At 37.8% G+C, this 19,140-nt stretch overlaps 1 protein-coding gene across 2 annotated transcripts in view; it reads left to right on the forward strand.

The window, feature by feature from the left end:
- Positions 1–275: 275 nt before the first annotated feature.
- LOC120310477 (protein SSUH2 homolog) overlaps positions 276–19,140 on the forward strand; it is a 28,673-nt gene continuing 9,808 nt past the window's right edge. Inside the window, exons 1-9 of one of the 2 annotated variants that reach the window (XM_039348912.1) lie at positions 276–461; positions 4,279–4,337; positions 8,207–8,308; positions 9,509–9,566; positions 10,789–10,918; positions 11,836–11,896; positions 13,308–13,432; positions 16,763–16,825; positions 18,722–18,807. In XM_039348912.1, the coding sequence (XP_039204846.1) occupies positions 439–461; positions 4,279–4,337; positions 8,207–8,308; positions 9,509–9,566; positions 10,789–10,918; positions 11,836–11,896; positions 13,308–13,432; positions 16,763–16,825; positions 18,722–18,807 (707 nt within the window). In that variant the 5' untranslated portion in view covers positions 276–438. Of the gene's footprint in view, positions 462–4,278; positions 4,338–7,074; positions 7,512–7,642; positions 7,779–8,206; positions 8,309–9,508; positions 9,567–10,788; positions 10,919–11,835; positions 11,897–13,307; positions 13,433–16,762; positions 16,826–18,721; positions 18,808–19,140 lie in introns of those variants that run through there. The other variant, XM_039348913.1, reaches the window with a different exon arrangement.

Below are 19,140 nucleotides of genomic sequence, written 5' to 3' on the forward strand. Positions count from 1 at the left end.
ATCTTTTTTACTTCCTGTCTTTTGTGATGCAAACTGCCCCTGTTCTTTATGAGAAAAAAAAACCCAGAAAACACACCCAATTCCAAATAGAAAACATATTATTAAATGGAGGATGGCTGAACTTTGCTCCAGAATGTATAGAGTTGCTGTCAGTTAAGAAAAACCTTGTGTAATACAGAATTACTGTTACACAATCAATGTCCTGTTGAAAAACTACAGGAAGGAAGACCATTTTCATCAGTGTGTAGCAATAAAGTAGAACCATGAGAGGAAAGACCATTTTAAGCAGTACGTAGCAATAAAATAGAAAGCTCACGAATCTGGGTCCTTCCAGGTTTCCTTTGGATAAATCTACTTCCTTAGTCTTGGAGAAAGGCTTTTTAAAAGCAAGGATGTTTTTTTCTCTCCTTTGACCTAACCCATCCCTAGCAAACAGCAATGGAGAAATACTTGCTTATTGGGTAAGTTGTTTTTTAAATACTTTTGTTTGATTGAGTAAATCAGATATATCAGCGGGATTTCTATCAGCCTCTGTCTCCATCTTTGTCTCTTAGTAAGTAGTAGCAGTCAGTAAGTAGTAGATATAGAATAGGATGAAACAGAGACTTGAAATAATGTAGATTAGGGATAATAGATTTGGAAAGTTTTAAATGGAATTACATAGTAATTTTTACATTTCCCACCCCAATGTCAGGAATTAATGCCAGTCACCAGCTGGATGTGCTTTTATTCTTAGTAGAACAATGCAGCTATGTTTACTGTTTCAATGTCATTTTCACCATATGAGCCTCAAAAGTATTTTCATAAAATAATTCCTTTAGAAAATATCTCTACAGAAGGTAAATAATTTTGCTACTCTAATTTTTAAGCTTTAATTTCATGTCTCCAATTATATTCAAACTTTAAAAAGGAGACTGGTGTAGAGATAGGGGCCAGGTAGAGGTCCTGAGCAGCAAACTGCCCCTCCAAAGCCTGCGTGCCTCTTCTCTCTACATGATCTCATCCATTCACATCACCATGGCAATGTGGGAAACTACCCTAGGCTGGTACAATGACCTCACCTGCCTGATATCAGCTAGCTTACACCAGATGTTGCAACAAACTGCACCCTGTTTTGGGCCTCTGGCTTTCTATCCTTAAGGATTGGTAAGGAGTTTAACCAATGAAATGCTATTGCTATGCTATTGCCATGTTAAACTTTTGCTGCTTGGAAAACTGTATAAAAAGAATAAACGCTGCGAAGGCGATCAGCCATATTTGCACCCTGCAATGACTGAGCACTGATTACTACAGACTGGACCATATCCCAGAAAAGAGTAGATAGTTTTTTGTTTTCATGGGTAGCTGCCATTCTGCAATAGCTGCACAGTTTCATCAATGTAATTGCTTTTTATGCCTGATTATCTGAACTGTCCAAACTGACATGATGTTTTTGGCAAAGGAAATGATTGTTCACAGTAATGCACTTTTTATTTTGTTTATTGTGCCCAAGGAGGCACCAAGTCAGCAGTACTAAGTAAATCCACCTTTCTCGGCCTCAGGGTAAGGTCACCAACAACTTGGCCTCAGGGTAAGGTCACCTTTTCAGTGACCGTGCTTAGAATGGATTAATGGAGTTTTAAGCTCTTGTCTAACAAGGCATACACTAGGGAGCCTTTTTTAAACAGTAATTTTATTAAAAATTTGAGGTTCAACAATAGAAATTAATACAAACTTTAAAAAGAAAAGAAAAAAACGTAGTCCAGAAAGTTGCTTCTCATGATGAGAACATAAGACTCCGGTCTCTGGCAGGTTTAGAGCTCTTGCAGATGAGAGAATGTCTGAAATGGTATAGGGTTTCCTGCCTGAGCAGGGGGTTGGACTAGATGAGCTCCAAGTCCCTTCCAACTTTATTATTATTATCCCAAGTTAAGTGCAGAAGGCCTGCCCCCAGGTGTTTCTGCCCATCAGATATATTCAGGTAGACTGGGTCCACCCCATGTCTCCTTAATTAAATATTGTTGTTTTGGCAACATGTCTTCTTTGTCACAGCCTCTGTCCCTGGAGACAATCCTTTAGATCTGGCTATGATCCCACGCTTGGGGTTATGGTAACTCCAAAGTAAATGATGAGTTTTCTTTTTTATGTTATGAATGTTGTTTTGGTTCAGGTAGTCATACTGTTTTAGTAAACTGTAGTAATTTATGTACTGGTCAAACAACAACAACAACAACAACAACAACAATAATAATAAAGTTGGAGGTCTTCTAGTCCAACCCCCTACTCAGGCAGGAAATCCTATATCATTTCAGACAAATGGCCGTCCAGTCTCTTCTTAAAGACTTCCGGTGTTGGAGCATTCACAGCTTCTGGAGGTGGTTGTTCCACTGATTAATTGTTCTGTCAGGAAATTTCTCCTGAGTTCTAGGTTGCTTCTCTCTTTGGTTAATTTCCATCCGTTGCTTCTTCTCTTGCCTTCCGGTACTTTGCAGAATAGTTTGCTCCCCTCTTCTCTGTGGCAGTCCCTGAGATATTGGAACACTGCTATCATGTCACCCCTCATCCTTCTCTTCATTAAACTAGACATACCCAATTCTAGCAACCATTCCTTATATGTTTTAGCCTCCAGTCTCCTAATCATCTTTGCTGCTCTTCTCTGTACTCTTTCTAGAGTCTCAACACCTGTTTTACATCGTGCTGACCAAAACTGGATGCAGTATTCCAGGTGTGACCTTACCAAGGCATTGTAAAGTGTTATTAACACTTCAAGTAATCTTGATTCTATCCCTCTGTTATTGCAGCCCAGCACTGGGTTGGCTTTTTTGGCAGCTACAGCACACTGCTGGCTCATATTTAAGTAATTGTCCACTAAGACTCCAAGATCCCTCTCACAGTTACTACTATTGAACAAGATACCACCTATACCAGTGGTGGCGAACCTATGGCATGCGCGCTGTCGCCCCAGTCCTAGGCCTTCAGCTGGGTTTTATAAAACGTTTTTGCTTTAGGCTGCCACAGTGTGCAAAAAAAAGATTCAATCAGTCAATTTTAACTTCTCACAGGAAAAAAAAAGATCTTTCAAAGTTGGAATTGATTGATTGAACTTTTTAGTCCCACCCAGTATGCTGTTACCACCGCAGCCACGCCCACCCAATGGGCCACACCCACTTGGCACTTGACAATGCATAAGTGGGTTTTGGGTTGCAGTTTGGGCACTCAGTCTCTAAAAGGTTCGCCATCACTGACCTATACTATACCTGTGCATTTGGTTTTTCTTGCCTAAATGTAGAGCCTTACTTTTTTTCATTTTGTTAGATAGTACCCAATGTTCAAGTCTGTGAAGATCCTTCTGTATCTTAAGCCTGTCTTCTGGAGGGTTAAGCCACATATTTTTCTAGAGTTGGGCAGCCTTAACAATTAGATAAATAGACAGATAATAGAAAGATAGACAAATAGACAGATGCAATAGATAGATGATAGATGATAGATAGATAGATGACAGAAAGATACAGTAGATAAATGATAGATAGATAGATAGATAGATAATAGATAACAAGTATATCATTCTGCTTTTTATTAATTCAAAGCACCAAATATCTAATTTCTCTCATACCTTCATTTTATGTTTCTATAAATCAGTGATACAGGATAGGCTGAGAAAGTGAGAAGCTGATCCATTGTTATGCCTTGGCATTTAGATTTCAGATCTAAGTTATCTTAGCACACTAATCACTATTCCATAGTGCATCTCTGAAATGTAATTTCTTAAATCTGTTCTTCCACTAGTGTGTCAGGAACTTATCTAGATATAATCAGATCGCAGACAATCAGAGTAATGTATCATTGTCCTAAATCCATTCTCAAAAACTGCTAATTTTGAAACCTCTGCATTAGAGGCCATGAGTGTCTTCCTCCACAAGCGTACAGCAACTTGCAGGATATGGACCACATAGTTTTGTAGTGTATATGCACAGGCTGATATAGAGAAATTGCCTTCAGTGTATGAAGATTGAATTAACACTATTTGAGAAATTCCAGAGATTTGAACAAGCAATGCTGTGCAGTACTGCACATTAAGCAATTGCTGGGTTCTTTTACAATGGAAAAATCCATGTTTCCTTATTTGTGTACCAGAGGAATCCATTGTCAAAGTAACGGAACCTCCCCAATGCATAATCAGTCTAGCCATCTCTTGGCTTTAGAGAAGATCAAGTTGCTACTTTTGTTCATGAATTTTTTTAACCTCTTGTTTTTCGAGAAAAAAAAGTTACAGGGCATTCTTTCTTTTTCTTCTTCCAGAGACAAAAGCTATGTGAGATATGGAAGTGACAATCACCTCACCCCAAAGACTGCACGAGGTATGATAATACAAGAGCAGCTAGCTTCAAGCTAGGATTAAGAAATTAAAGCTGTGTTCAAATCAAGGCACGCGTGCCAGAGGTGGCACTCGGAGCCCTTTCTGTGGGCACGTGTGCTGTCGCCCCAGCCCTGCTTCCTCCCCAGCCCCCCTGGAGGAGAGTCACACCCGGATGCAGCCCGGATGGATCGACACAGCCAAGGACATAGCCGGGCAGCAGGGACAAGACTCTGCCCTCGCGCCCCATAGCATGCAGATGAGATGGTGCGTGATCTCAATGATCACACTAAGTAGTTTCATATACTAGAATACAGAACATAGAATAATAGAGTTGGAAGGGACCTTGGAGGTAATAATAATAATAGTAATAGTAGTAGTAGTAGTAGTAGTAGTAGTAGTAATAATAATAATAATAATAATAATAATAATAATAATAATAATATCATTTGCCTGTAAGCAAAAACTGGTGGGATCATAAAATAGAGAAAGTCATAGAAAATGATAAAATTAAACTGCTCTGGGACTTCAGAATTCAAACAGACAAGCACCTGCAACATAACACCCCAGACTTAACAATTGTCGATAAGAAAGACAAAAAAGTCTGGATAGTGGACGTGGCAGTGCCTGGAGATAGCAGAATAGAAGAGAAAGAACTGGAGAAGATAACAAAATACAAAGACCTACAAATAGAAATAGAAAGACTGTGGCAAAAGCAAGCAAGGGTAGTACCAATAGTCATAGGCTCCTTGGGTGCAATCCCAAAACTACTGGAGCACCACTTGAACACAATTGGCATTGACAAATTCGCTATTAGTCAATTGCAAAAGGCGGCCTTACTAGGAACTGCTTCCATCCTGCGACGATATCTGTAATACCATCAAACATCCACATCTGCCTATCCCAGGTCCTGGGTAAGGACTCGATAGGTAGACAAAATGCCAAATCCAGTCTGAACATCTGGCTGACTGTGCGATGATCAATAATAATAATAATAATAAAGTTGGAAGGGACCCTGGAGGTCATCGAATACAACCCCCTGCTCAGGCAGGAAAACCTACACCATTTCAGACAAATGGCGTCTAGTCTCTTCTTAAAAACTTCCAGTGTTGAGCATTCATGCTTCTGGAGGCAGGTTGTTCCACTGGTTAATTGTTCTAACTGTCAGGAAGTTTCTCCTTAGTTTTAGGTTGCTTCTCTCCTTGATTAGTTTCCATCCGTTGCTTCTTGTCCTGCCTTCAGGCACTTTGGAGAATAGCTTGACTGCCTCTTTTTTTGTGGCAGCCCCTGAGATCTTGGAATACTGCCATCATGTCCCCACTCGTCCTTCTCTTTGTTAAACTAGACATACCCAATTCCAACAACCGTTCCTTAAATGTTTTTGCCTCCAGTCCCCTAATCATCTTTGTTGCTCTTCTCTGCACTCTTTCTAGAGTCTCAGCATCTTTTTTACATTGTGGTGACCAAGCACTGTGTTGGTTTTTTTGGCAGCTACAGCACACTGCTGGCTCATATTTAAGTGATTGTCCACTAAGACTCTGATAATCCCTTTGACAGTTACTACTATTGAGCAAGGTACCACCTATACTATACTTGTACATTTGGTTTTCTTGCCTAAATGTAGAACCTTACTTTTTTCACCATTGAATTTCATTTTGTTAGCTAGCGCCCAGTGTTCAAGTCTGTCCAGATCCTCCTGTATCTTAAGCCTATCTTCTGGAGTGTTGGCTATTCCTGCCAGCTTGGTGTCATCTGCAAATTTGTTGAGTTCCCCATCTATCCCCTCATCCAAATCGTTGATGAAGATGTTGAAGAGCACTGGGCCTAGAACAGAGCCCTGGGGCACCCCACTACACACTTCCCTCCATGTAGATGCAGTTCCATTGAGGACCTCATGTTGAGTACGGCTGGTCAGCCAGCTATGAATCCATCTGGTGATGATGCTGTTTAACCCAAATTTTTCTATCTTATCAAGTAGTAGGTTGTGATCTACTTTATCAAATGCCTTACTGAAGTCCAAATAAAGTATATGGACTTCAGTAAGAAATTAGTGGACTCTGGTCCACTAATTTCCACATAAAGGAAAACTTATATCTTACATATAGAAAAACATGTGAATAGGAAAGACAAAATGCCCATTGTTTTAGCTCTACATGAAGAGGCATCTGTTTCAGGATAAATAAGGAAGTTTCCTGTAACTCTAAGATAAGGAAACTTCTATTTTAGCAGAATATGAAAAGAAGGAAGGATTGCACAGGAAGAAGAATTTATGATGATAGAGCAATTGCAACTTTTGATTGAATAAACATATTTCTTTTGACTCTCCACTGATCGTGTGGTGATTTTTATTACATTTTCATCTTGGAAATGAATAGAGAAAAAATAAGGGTTTGATCCTTCTGACAATGAGATGAAATCTTTTAAAGATATCTCTGTACAAGAGCCTTAGTATTATGCCAAGTCTCACAGAACAGCATTCTCGCTTTGTTGCACAATACAATACAAACAGTTGCAGGTTTGTTCCTCTTGCTCAGACTTATCCACTGTTATAACCACAAAGTGTAACTTTACACATATAATTGATTGCCCTTCAGAAAGTTTCTCTAATGCAGTCTTCTTATGCAAATGTTGCAACTTCCAATGTCAAAAAAAGGTGGTGGCATTAGGTTTACATATTTGCTCTTCCCTTGGCCTTTCAAAACACTTTGATTTAGCAACAGCAAATTTACTGATGTTATTTGAGCTTCAGATTCCTTTACATGAAGAGTATACATGGAATATTCCATACACCGTAGAGGGTACTTAGAATGCTTAAGATACAGCAGGCATGCTAGGTATCTGAGAAGAGAGCTTAAATTCAACCTTCTTTTGCTTATGAATTGCTTAGAGCTAAATTCAGGAGTGGCGTTTAGTGTGTCAAGAGTGCTGCTAGGTTGGCCATACAAAAAGAAAAGGCAGACAGCAGATGAAGACTGAAAGTTTCTCTGGGAATTAAAATAAAGAAAGCAGAAGAACTACTGCTATTATTTACAGCGTCTTTCTCCTTGTAACAATGACCACCATAAAATCTGAAACAGGGTGTCACATATTTGATGTGATGGAATATCTTGTTCACGAGATGGCCTAAAACGAGATGAATTGAGATGAGTTGTCTTCCCTAGCCTAATTGGAAGATGAGGTACGTGAGTATCATAGTTTGCAGAATAGCATGGCTATTTTTCTTCTGCACTTCTGGAAGTTTGGAAAGACTTCTGTGAAAAAAAAACAAAAATAGTCTATATCGACTTGTTCTTTTCATCTGTTGTTCAGAAATTGTTGATGTCTTGAATTGGTGCTGGAGCTGGTAAAACTTGGAATACTAGGTTATGCTTTAATTCAGTTAAGATGGAGGAGATTCCTGTTGGAAGGAGAAAGAATTCTGAATTTGGGACTGAACATATTTTAGGTAAGGATCAGGCCACAGCTTGCCTAGGGGTAGCTAAGTCCAGATTAAATTGGTATATTTGCTATGCCCATTTTTGAAAGAAATAGCCTTGACTATGGAAACACATATTATTATATACCTGCTGAATATAATGCTCTCCATTTGGGGCTGTCTTAAAAGTACTTTTGGAAATTTCATCTGTTCAGAATGTTGTAGCAGAATTTTAGTATATGCTTGGTTATGGGATGATGCTACATTTATCTAAAGTGCTTTCACTGATTGTCAGTTTATTTCCCAGAACTTTCAATATATTCATGATAACTTTCAGAGCTCTAAATGGCTTGTGTTCAGGATATATGATCAGTTGCCCCATTCCATGGTTGCTCATCAAGACCAAGTGGGAAGGCTTTTACTTGTGTTTCTTTCTATAATACCTTTCTCTGTTGTAGAGACATCTAGTCATTCATCTCCTTTTGAAGGAGCTTCTGCACCTCCTTATGAACTGATAAAAAATGGATCGACAGATGAAAAACAAAGTTCAGGAAAGAATGGTAGGTAAATTTTTTGACACACACTTGACTCATCCCCTAAATCAACTCTACTATCCTTTCTTTTTTTTCTTTTTCTACTACTACTACTACTACTACTACTACTACTACTACTACTACTACTAAATAACAATAAGAACCCATCAAATTTGCAGATGACACCAAGCTGGTAGGAATAGTCAACACTCCAGAAGATAGGCTTAAGATTCAAATTGAACATTGGACACTATCTAACAAAATGAAATTCAATGGTGAAAAAAATAAGGTGCTACATTTAGGCAAGAAAAACCAAATGCACAGGTACAGTATAGGTGGTACCTTGCTCCATAGTAGTAACTGTGAGAGGGATCTTGGAGTCCTAGTGGACAATCACTTAAATATGAGCCAGCAGTATGCTGCAGCTGCCCAAAAAGCCAATACGTGCTAGGCTGCATTAACAGACGGATAGAATCAAGATCGCATGAAGTATTAATACCACTTTACAGCACCTTGGTAAGGCCACACTTGGAATATTGCATCCAGTTTTGCTCACCACGATGGAAAAAAGATGTTGACTGTTTCCATAGTCAAGGCTATTTCTTTCAAAAATGTACAGAGAAGAGCAACAAAGATGATAAGAGGACTGGAGGCTAAAACATATAAAGAATGGTTGCTTGGGTATGTCTAGTTTAATGAAGAGAAGGACTAGGGGTGACATGATAGCAGTGTTCCAATATCTCAGGGGTTGCCACAAAGAAGAGGGAGTCAAGGTATTTTCCAAAGCACCTGAAGGCAGGACAAGAAGCAACGGATGGAAACTAATCAAAGAGAGAAGCAACCTAGAAGACTAATATGACTTTTATTGAAATTCTCTATAACAACAGAATCTTGCAAATCCAATTGTGCTCTACCTTTTCCTCGTCATATCTGTGAATTAAGGAGGCTTCAGCCAGTGCAACCAATATCTTCTGGACTTAAAATATGTTTCAGCACCATTTTGCATGGATAATTATTCCTGCATATCTCTATCATGGTTAGCTTCCCTGCTGTCTACAATTCTAGAATTGTCAGTCAGCATACCATTGGTTAAACACAATGAACTGTATTTGCAAGATTCAATTCCTGAACAGTATGCAGAGGCTTAAACCACTTATATTATCTTGGAATGGATGTAAAAGAAAAAAAATCCTGTGTTATTTATTATTTTGTCCTCTTGCATTGCAGGAAGCAAATCTTTGTGTGATTTACTTGATCAACAGCCTCAACATCTAAATGATTCAAAGTATGATATTATCTGACTAACTCTGTTTTACTGATTTACTCAAATAGACAGGATGACTAACCTTAGTAGTATGATAAAAACTCTGGATAAAATCTTGAACTTATTCCTACACATGAATCATCTTCACATGTAGAGGCCAAGATATAATGTTTATATTTGGTTTTCCCTAGCCAAACAGAATATTCATTTTAAACTCCCATAGTTAATCCTTTTAATTTTATTTAAAAAAAACTTCAGGACTTAATTTTAATTCTCAAGCTAATATTATTAACTAGCTGGAGTTCTGTCCCTTACAATACTTTTTTGTAAGTCCCTTACAAATGAGGATATTTTTATACATGTTAAGCAAAGCTTATGTATAAAGAATTGTCTTTTGAGTAATAGAATACATGAAATCTATTGGACATTCCTTTAAACTCTGTTTTCATTAAAGCACCTGTAATTTTGTTGCTTTGAAAGAAAAATAAGTACTGTAAGGAGAATTCAAGAGCCTCCACAACTGGGGCACCTATACAAGAGACTGAATGAAGAGGATTTGTTAAGACAAATATTATTCCCCTTATTATTCTGAAGAAACAATGGTATCCTTTCCTGTACAAGAGGGCAAAAGTCTTGTTTCTGAAACCAAGGCATAAGAGTTGAGGAGTCTGGTCTCAATAAAGAAGAATATTTGTAGCTCAGGTTGAAATGAACAATCTTTGGTGCTCTCTGAGCTTGATTGTTTTCTTTCAGATATTTCATTACCCAAACTAGGTAACATCATCAGTGCTAAGCATTACCTAATCTGAGTAATGAAAACAATTGGAAGAAAGCCACCAAGCTCAGAGAGCACCAAGGACCCCTCACTATCTAATCTATTTTACTTAGTTTAGATGGAAGCACTCTAAGCAGGCATCCTAAAATTATTTTACTGAACAGTAGATTAGTGTGGATTATAGGAATTACTTTTTCAGATACTATGATCCCAGCTGCTGACTACTCATACCAGCAGATAGAGTAAACCCAATTGTTCTTTCAAAACAATTCCATCCAGTTCACAGATTGACCTATGATTCCCTAGGAGAAGGAAATAAATTGGTGGAAATAGAAATGTTTGAAGAATAGTAGTTATGGCTTCATTACATACAATAATTTTGAGGCCTCAGAACATCCGGATATAAAGTTTTCTAATAATTATTTCAACCCCAAATGAAGTAGTATATTGTCTATTTTTTTTCCTCAGCACTCTCCTCACCTCTGAACAAGAGATTAAAGATGCATTTCTCCAGTACACAGCAACAAAGTTTTGCTATAGGACTGCCCCTGCAAAGCATTTAAAAGTCCAGATGCTAACTCCTCTCAACACATACAGAGTATGTACCATAGTTGTATCTAGGGAATGACATTTTTTTGAGGACTGAACTGTAGGAAGTCTGGCCTGAGCTTCAGCAAAATGACTCTTAGACTGTCTCCGTTCAAGGTGCTAAATATCTAGGTTTCCTAACTTCACTCCTTGTTATACTTTCAACTTTGCCATTTAGCATTTATGAAATATTACTCAAAACTACATGAAAATATCTGGTCACATCCTGGAAGGACCATCTGAACTCAAATGCATATTTTCATGTAATTGTTTGGCTACAGTGCAAAGCCAAAGAAAGATGCAGTTTCTTTAAGGAGGCTCCAAGAAGTGCGGTACCATTGGGCTTTGGATTCAATATGTACACATTCCTGTAATCAAGTCAATGAACTTGTCATGCTATCCTCTAGATTAGGGGTGTCCCACCTTGGCAACTTTAAGACTTGTGGAGTTCAACTCCCAGAATTCCCCAGCCAGTCATTGAATTCTGGGAGTTGTAGTCCACAATTTTAAAATTGCCAAGGTTGAACACCCCTGCTCTACATTATGTATTTCTTGAAAGTCTCATCCAAGGGCATCTATTGGTATGTGTAGATAATGCGATTTAAAAATCCAAAATAAATATCTGTAAACAAGTTTGACCTCAAACTTCTAACAACTTAACTGTATGCGGGCAGTTATTTCATGATGAATGAAAGTAGTTTACACTCATTGGAATAATTAAAAATAAAGTAGTAATTGCTTCATTTCAAAGCGTTAGGTCTGGGTTTTAGAATTTCTCAAGACAAAGTACAGAGCCAGATTCTGCTAATTGTTGGCTGAGATTTCCACATCAGAAGCCAGTCTGCTTTCCAAGGATGGCCACTTCTGTTCAAAGAATTAAGACTTCAGTTTCAGGTTAATGGATTATTTGCTGTTTTCTGTTCTCAGTATCGGTTAGAGACTTTCACTGAAAGTAGAGACACACACTTGGCAAGTGAATGCTATTATGGTGAGTAACTCTGGGGAATGAGGGAAAATTTCCAGAATGATTCCTTTGCAAGGACTACTAATCCAAGTAGTGATACTATTGGTTACACTCTAACATTAACATTTAATGGAATCATGGCAAAGTACTTGTAGTCCTCAATTTACAATCATTTGTTTAGTGACCAATCAAAGTCACAATGGAATTGAAAAAAGTGACTTATGATTGTTTTTCACATGGCTGTTGCAACATCTCTGTGGTCACATGATCAAATTTCGGATTCTTGTCAACTGGCATATATTTAAGATGGTTGTGGTATCCTGGAGTCATGTGATAACTTTTTGCAACCTTCTGACAAGAAAGGTTAATGGGGAAGCTAGATTCACTTAACAACCGTATTACTAATTTAACAATAGCAGTGATTCGCTTAACAACTTTGGCCAGGAAGGTCATAAAATGGAGCAAAATTCACTCAACAATTGTCTCGCTTAGCAACAGAAATTTTGGACTCAATTGTGGTTGTAAATCAAGGACTACTTGTAGTAGATGGGCTCAAAACATTCTCTCTCTGTGTATGTGTGTATATGCATGCGCACACATGTAAAAAGAATTAATATAATGTTTTCTTTCATCATACTAAAAAATAATTTTTAGGAAGGGCTTCTGGCATCAAACCAAGGCTTTAGGAGAATCTGTTGACACAGGCTGAGTTAAAGGCTTGGATTGGGATTAGAAAAAGCCTGTTTTAGCTGTCAACATCACTGGGTGATTTTCTTTCCTCATGCAACTTAATTGAAGAATTGACGGTCTTAAGGATGAAAAATAGAAAAACAAAACTGCAATTTAGGAAAGCTGCCACAATTTTAGGCATTCTCTAACTGAGGAAGCAATACGATTTTACTTTCATTTCCATCAGCCTGGGGTTGGGGTGAAGGTTAATCTGGTCTTCGGTGGTTGGGTGTTCCAAAGGGCAACTACCATGACAGAAAAAACTCTGCTTCCTGGGTCCTATTAGATAGCTTTTTTTAATTAACGGGATCTGCTGTTTGATTTCATGAGGTGGGTAGAGAAAATTGGAAAGACATCATATCCCCAAATATCCTGAGGTTGTTGAAGGGATCCTGGGAAAATTGATTTTATTTATTTTTATATATCATATTTAGAGATTGCTTATCTCCCTCATAGAATGACTGTGGGCAGTGTCTTTTTTAACTGTGTTTTTAAAAATCACTACAGTACTTATACATGGCATATTATTCAATGTTTTTTTTTAAATCTGTACTGCTTAATGGAACACCGTTAAAGCAGTATAGTTGTAGCTACGTGTTTGTCTACTTTGAGGCCAAAATACATAAAGGAATGCAATTCATAATCATGCTGTTTTGTCATTTAGTTTCATGATTGACTGAGGAGGGTCTGTTTGTTTGTCTTCTAGGTGGATTTGTGGACTCAGCTGATGTTGCACCTCCACCCACACCCTGGGAAATCCTGGTGGATCCACCTCCCTTGTTTACAGACTGTGAAATGCATATCCCAGTGCCCCACTCATATTCCCTGGGGGTAAAACAAATATTTCTTCCTCTTCTTAGAATTACAGTTGTATGCTGCTTTTCTAAAGTGTGTTCAATAAGTCAACCAAGACAGCTTTGTGAATACATGGTCCACCAGAACAGTGCTTTTTTCCAAACATGGCAACTTAAAGATGTGTGGACTTCAACTCCCAGAATTCTCCAGCCAGCATGCCAAGTTTGAAAAAAAACTGCATTTGGTGAACAACTTCTAAAGGGCTCCTACAAACAGCTCTAGAAAATATATTTCTTGGGCTATTTGTTCATGGCAAGTTATTGTTTAACTGATTACTCACACTTTTAAAGTAGTCTTAGAAATGTTCAATATTTTGAATACTGTTGCAATCTTCTAAGTAATTACTACTAGAATATAAAATTACTATTGAAATGGTTTTGTTGGCAGTGTGTTAAAGAAAGTAGACAAGAATAAGAATTTTAAAGCTTATCAGATAATTGGGTAGATTAGAAATACAATAAGAAATAGATTACAATAAAATGCTACCCAAATGTGCATTATCAGGTCACAATGAGCTTAAGTTGATTCATTATGTAAGCAATACATGAGGAAAATGGAATCCAAAATACATATTTGAATTCAGGACATATATTTCAGACTATTCTACAAAGTAAAAAGTAAACAGAATTGGTTTTCCAGTCAGTCTAGAAGCCTCTGAGAAAGGCATGGTGGGTGGATGGAGGTACAAAAATATGTTACAGGCCATTAATGGATCTTGTTATAGGAAGTGAAATCAAATTATGTTTCCCTGACTCATCCTTATAAACTTGATTATTTGATTTTTTTAAACATGGTTACTTTTAAGTTCTGTGAAATGACTTACCATCTCTAATGTGGCATTTCATGTTCCGCTCTCTGATCATTGTAGCAAAAATAATTTTTACTGTTTGAAACCATAAGATAGTATTTTAGTATATAAACTTTAAAAATAGTATTTGTATTTGGCAAGGGAAACTTCAGGTTTACATATATTAAATAATTATAATATATTTATTATTTATATTTTTAGAAGACCTCCAGGGTTCTTCCAACCCTATGATTCTATATAGTCTTTCTTATGCATTTTAGTTAAAAGCAGGAAAATTGTCATAAAAATGGGATTTGATTACATATTGTGACAAAATGCGGGAATGATCTCAGAAGAGAAGAGGAAGAGACACAGGCTAGGCAATAGTCAGATAAGAAGCCGTTGAGCCCAGAGAAGGAATGTGGGTGTGGCAAATGTCTCAGAAGGAACCCTCCCTAGTTTCTTGGACAGTAACGGTGACAAAGAAAAAAAAGTACTTTCAGACTTGCAAGATTCTGTTAATGTAACCTTACAATAAAGACAGAGATGATATTCCTTGCTGTACTTTTTGTCTGACTATCTCATGAGTCTGACACCCTCCTCCTCTCTCTCAAGGTCATTCCCACATTGTTGTTGTTAGTTACGAAGTTGTGTCCGACCTATTACGACCCCATGGACAATGTTCCTCCAGGCCTTCCTGTCCTCTACCATCTTCTGGAGTCCATTTAAGCTCATGCCTACTGCTTCAGTGACTCCATCCAGCCACCTCATTCTCTGTCATCCCTTTCTTCTATTGGCCTCAATCTTTCCCAGCATTAGGCTCTTCTCCAGTGAGTCCTTCCTTCCTTTCTTCTCATTAGGTGGCCAAAGAACTTGAGTTTCAACTTCAGGATCTGGCCTTCTAAAGAGCAGTCAGGGTTGATCTCCTCTAGGACTGACTGGTTTGATCACCTTGCAGTCCAGGGGACTTGCGGGAGTCTTCTCCAGCACCATAGTTCAAAGGCCTCCCACATACCACTACACATATATAAAAAATTCTGTTTATACATGTATGGGGAGCATGGTGGCTCAGTAAAATGCTGGGTTGACAAGTAGCAAGCCTGTATTCGAGACCTGAATGCTGCTATGGGATGGGGTGAGCTCTCATCCTTCATTCCAGCTCCTGCCGGGGACATGAAAGGAGCCCCTGCCTGGGCATACACCTGGGCAATGGTGATGTCACCAGCTAATCTTGTCAACCTGGAAACACCTCAGTGCTTCCGACATTAATGCAATGCAATATGTTAAGTTCAGCTTTTACTTTGTAACCTTTTGGGGGGAGGTAACGTTCAGACTTGGTTTAATGTCATAGTTCTGATAAATGAGACCAGTAGAAATAAGAACCCTGAAGCAATTGCTTTCCTCAAAGAACACTTTTAATGGCTACATAATATCAGCATGAACATAATAATAATAGTAGTAGTAGTAGTAGTAGTAGTAGTAAAGTTGGAAGGGACCTTGGAGGTCATCTAGTCCAAACCCCTGCTCAGGCAGGAAACCCTACACATAGGTGAAACAAAGACTGAAAGTTACCCCCCCAAAAGGTTACAAAGTAAAAGTTGAACTCCTCACCCCTTGGTGTGTCATAAATCACAATCCACAATTAACACCTTTGGTGGGCTTCCTAATGATAGCTCCCGCCCACCAAACATTAAAGCTGCTTGACCTTGGTTCCCACAAGAAAGTTATTGTTTTGACTAAACTATAAGAATGCATCTCCCTCCTCCCATTGCTGTGGCAACGGAAAAGAAACATGGCTGAATTCAGAGCATTTGAAGGTTTGACAGCAATATACATGGATAATTTGTTTCTATGTGAGCTTGAAGCAAAAATAGGACTTATATAAGATACTAATTTTAAAGATAAGTTAAACCTTTTAAAGATAAGTTGTTATAGCTACTTAAATCCAATTAAAAGTAAATCCAAGTAAATTCCAACTAAAGTACAATAAGTGACTACAGGGTTCTAAATGCTGTATTTTGAACTCTTGTACAAACTGTGAAATTAGAAAAAAAAAATTAAACATGTTTCCATATGAACCATATAACATTTCATTGCTTTTAATAGCCTTGAGGGAATTCAATTAGTATGTAGTCTGGGATTTTAAGTAGAAATTATGATTTTTCAATAGGAAAATTCATACTCAGTTCAAGGGGCAATTGCTTTCTGAAACCACTTTGGGAGATTTTTTTATCTTCTTTGGTATAGATATCCACAAGACGCCCATAGAACATTTGATATTTGTGTATTCATAGTTGGAAATATATAGTTGAAGGAAGCGTAAGGCATGATAAAATGGATTAACCATATGGACGTCAAAGAAAAATAATTATGGGCAGGAATCTATTATCCTTTTTCTGAGGACTATTGTTATTTTAAGAAAAAAATAATAAAATTAAGGCTTGGGCACAGCAATTCTCCAGTGAAGTAGGGCTATCCTTTCTAATGGTTTGCTTATGCGTCCTTTGCTTTATTTTCAGAATTGTCGAAACTGCAATGGCCGTGGTGCAATTACATGCCAATCATGTCAAGGGAAGGGCACGGTAAGTCAGTACAAGAAACATTACAATATTCCTAACAGATGTCAGTGCTTCCTTCTGGGCAGAAATTAGGAGAAGAAGAACTGAATGAGAAAGACCACCCCAAATCTGGGAAAATAGATGATACAAATAAAAGTTTGATGGCTTTTATTGTAAACCACCCAAAATAACATGGAACTTAGCCATACATTTAAATTGTCCTGCACTTTTCAAATATAGAAAAAGTGTCCATCTTGTAATGGGAGTGGGTTCAATTCATCTGAATACACTCATAATTGTGCTCAATATTTCCACTGCTAAGCAAGACATTTGTTAAGTGAGTTTTGCCGCATTTTATGATGTTCTTTGCCACAGTTGTTGAGTGAATCCAGTGCTTTTTTTTTGTAAAAAAAAAAAAAAAAGGTGCCGGAACTCACACACATCATACAACCCGCCTTGCCTACCCTACAAAGTTCCATCCCAAAAAGGTGCCGGAACTCCGTTCTGGGCGTTCTATGACAAAAAAAGACCTGAGTGAATCACTGCAGTTGTTAAGCTAGTAACACAGCTATTAAGTGAATCTGGCTTCCCCATTGACTTTGCTTGTCAGAAGGTCACAAAAGGGGATCACGATGACCCCGGGACTCTGCAAATGTCAAAAACACATGCCAGTTGCCAAGCATCCAAATTTTGTTCATGGGGATGTGCAGTGGTCGTATGTGTGAAAAATAGTCATGTTACATTTTTCAGTTCTGTTGTAACTTTGAATGGTCACTAAACACATGATTGTAAGTCAAAGACTACCTGTAAACTAGGCAATTTGACCCAGTTTGGATGGCTGTGTTTCAGCTTCAAAATGCAGCTATAAGAGACCTGGTCTTTCATTCACGAAAGGGAGGAGAAAACTGTAGTATGTGTTTTGGACTCATAAGAAATAAAAACTTTTAGTTAATTTGCAAATTTGGCTATTAGCTTCAGATCAAATGCAAATCATGAAGGATTTTAAAGGTGACTGTGTAACGAAACCAGACCGACAGTAACCTTACAGCATTTTCTTGGGAAAAAAATAAAGGACTAATCTGAAATATGGGCAAATCTGAAAGAAGTGCTAAGGATAAAAAAACAACAACACTTAATTGTTTGTGGCTATTTTTGGTTTACAATGGACAATTCAAGAGCAAAATCAAGAAAAACTTTAGGGAAACATATATTCTAATAAAAATGTCTACGATCAAACAGAATGTGTAAATTTATTGTAAAAAGACAATACAACTTTCATATTTTTCATATAAATTTGAAAGACTGTCCTAATGGCACTCTTTGTATGGTGAATGTTAAATCAGAGGTCCCCAACCTTTTGGGTATAAGGGACCAGTTCCGTGGATAGAAGTTTTCCTGTGGGCTGGAGGGTGCATGGTTTTGTGTTCTGCCAGCATCCTGCGGATGGGGTTTTGCGTGTTTGTGCAGACTGGTTGCTGGCATGCTGCGGCCCGGTACTGGTCCAAAGACCGGGTGTTGGGGACCCCTGTGTTAAATAACCCAAAATAAAGAAAAAAGAGACTTTGTGAAAAATAAATCTAAAGGACAGCTTCCTGAAATAAGGGACTGTCCTTTATAATAAAGGATGTATCATAAGCCATTTGAAAACCAGCTTATTTCTCAAAGCAGAGCATTGCTCCCTGTTGAACTGAGGAGTTGGCTTCTTGGCTACCTTTCTGAGAGGCCCTCCCAACATACTCATTTCAAAACATGTTTTCTTTGGGATATTTTTGATGCTGGTTTGAATGTCACTCGTCTTAACTCAGGTTTGATGGCTTTTATTGTAAACCACCAAAATAACATGGGATTTAGCTGCTTGTTGTTGTTGTTATTGTTCTTAAAAAAATACATTTAAATTGTTCTACATTTTTTCAAATATAGAAAAAGTGTTCAGCTTGTAATGGGAGTGGGTTCAATTCAGATGAATTCATTTCCTGCTCATGGTGTTCAGGTTCAGGAAACAAGCGGTAAGTGTTGCTTCAATCCAAACTTCATTTTTATTCTTATAATAGTTTTTACTATAACCTTTTATTGGGTTGTTATACCTCATCTAAGTCTTTCAGAAAAGTTAAATTTGTGTGTGTGTGTGTAGATCTAGATCTAGATGATAGATCTAGATAGAGGTAGAGGTAGAGGTATAAAGATAAAGAGATAGAGATATATAGATATATAGAGAAGAAACAAAAGTATACAATATCATCAAGAGAGTAAATGGAAATGGGCTGGTCACCTAGCAAGAAGAACTGATGGTAGGTGGACCAAGGCAGTCATAGAATGGATCCCATTTGATAAAAAACATC

This window comes from Crotalus tigris, unplaced genomic scaffold, assembly GCF_016545835.1.
Source record: "Crotalus tigris isolate CLP2741 ecotype Arizona unplaced genomic scaffold, ASM1654583v1 scf7180000018202.2534663867:1097284, whole genome shotgun sequence".
NCBI classification, from domain to species: Eukaryota; Metazoa; Chordata; class Lepidosauria; order Squamata; family Viperidae; genus Crotalus; species Crotalus tigris.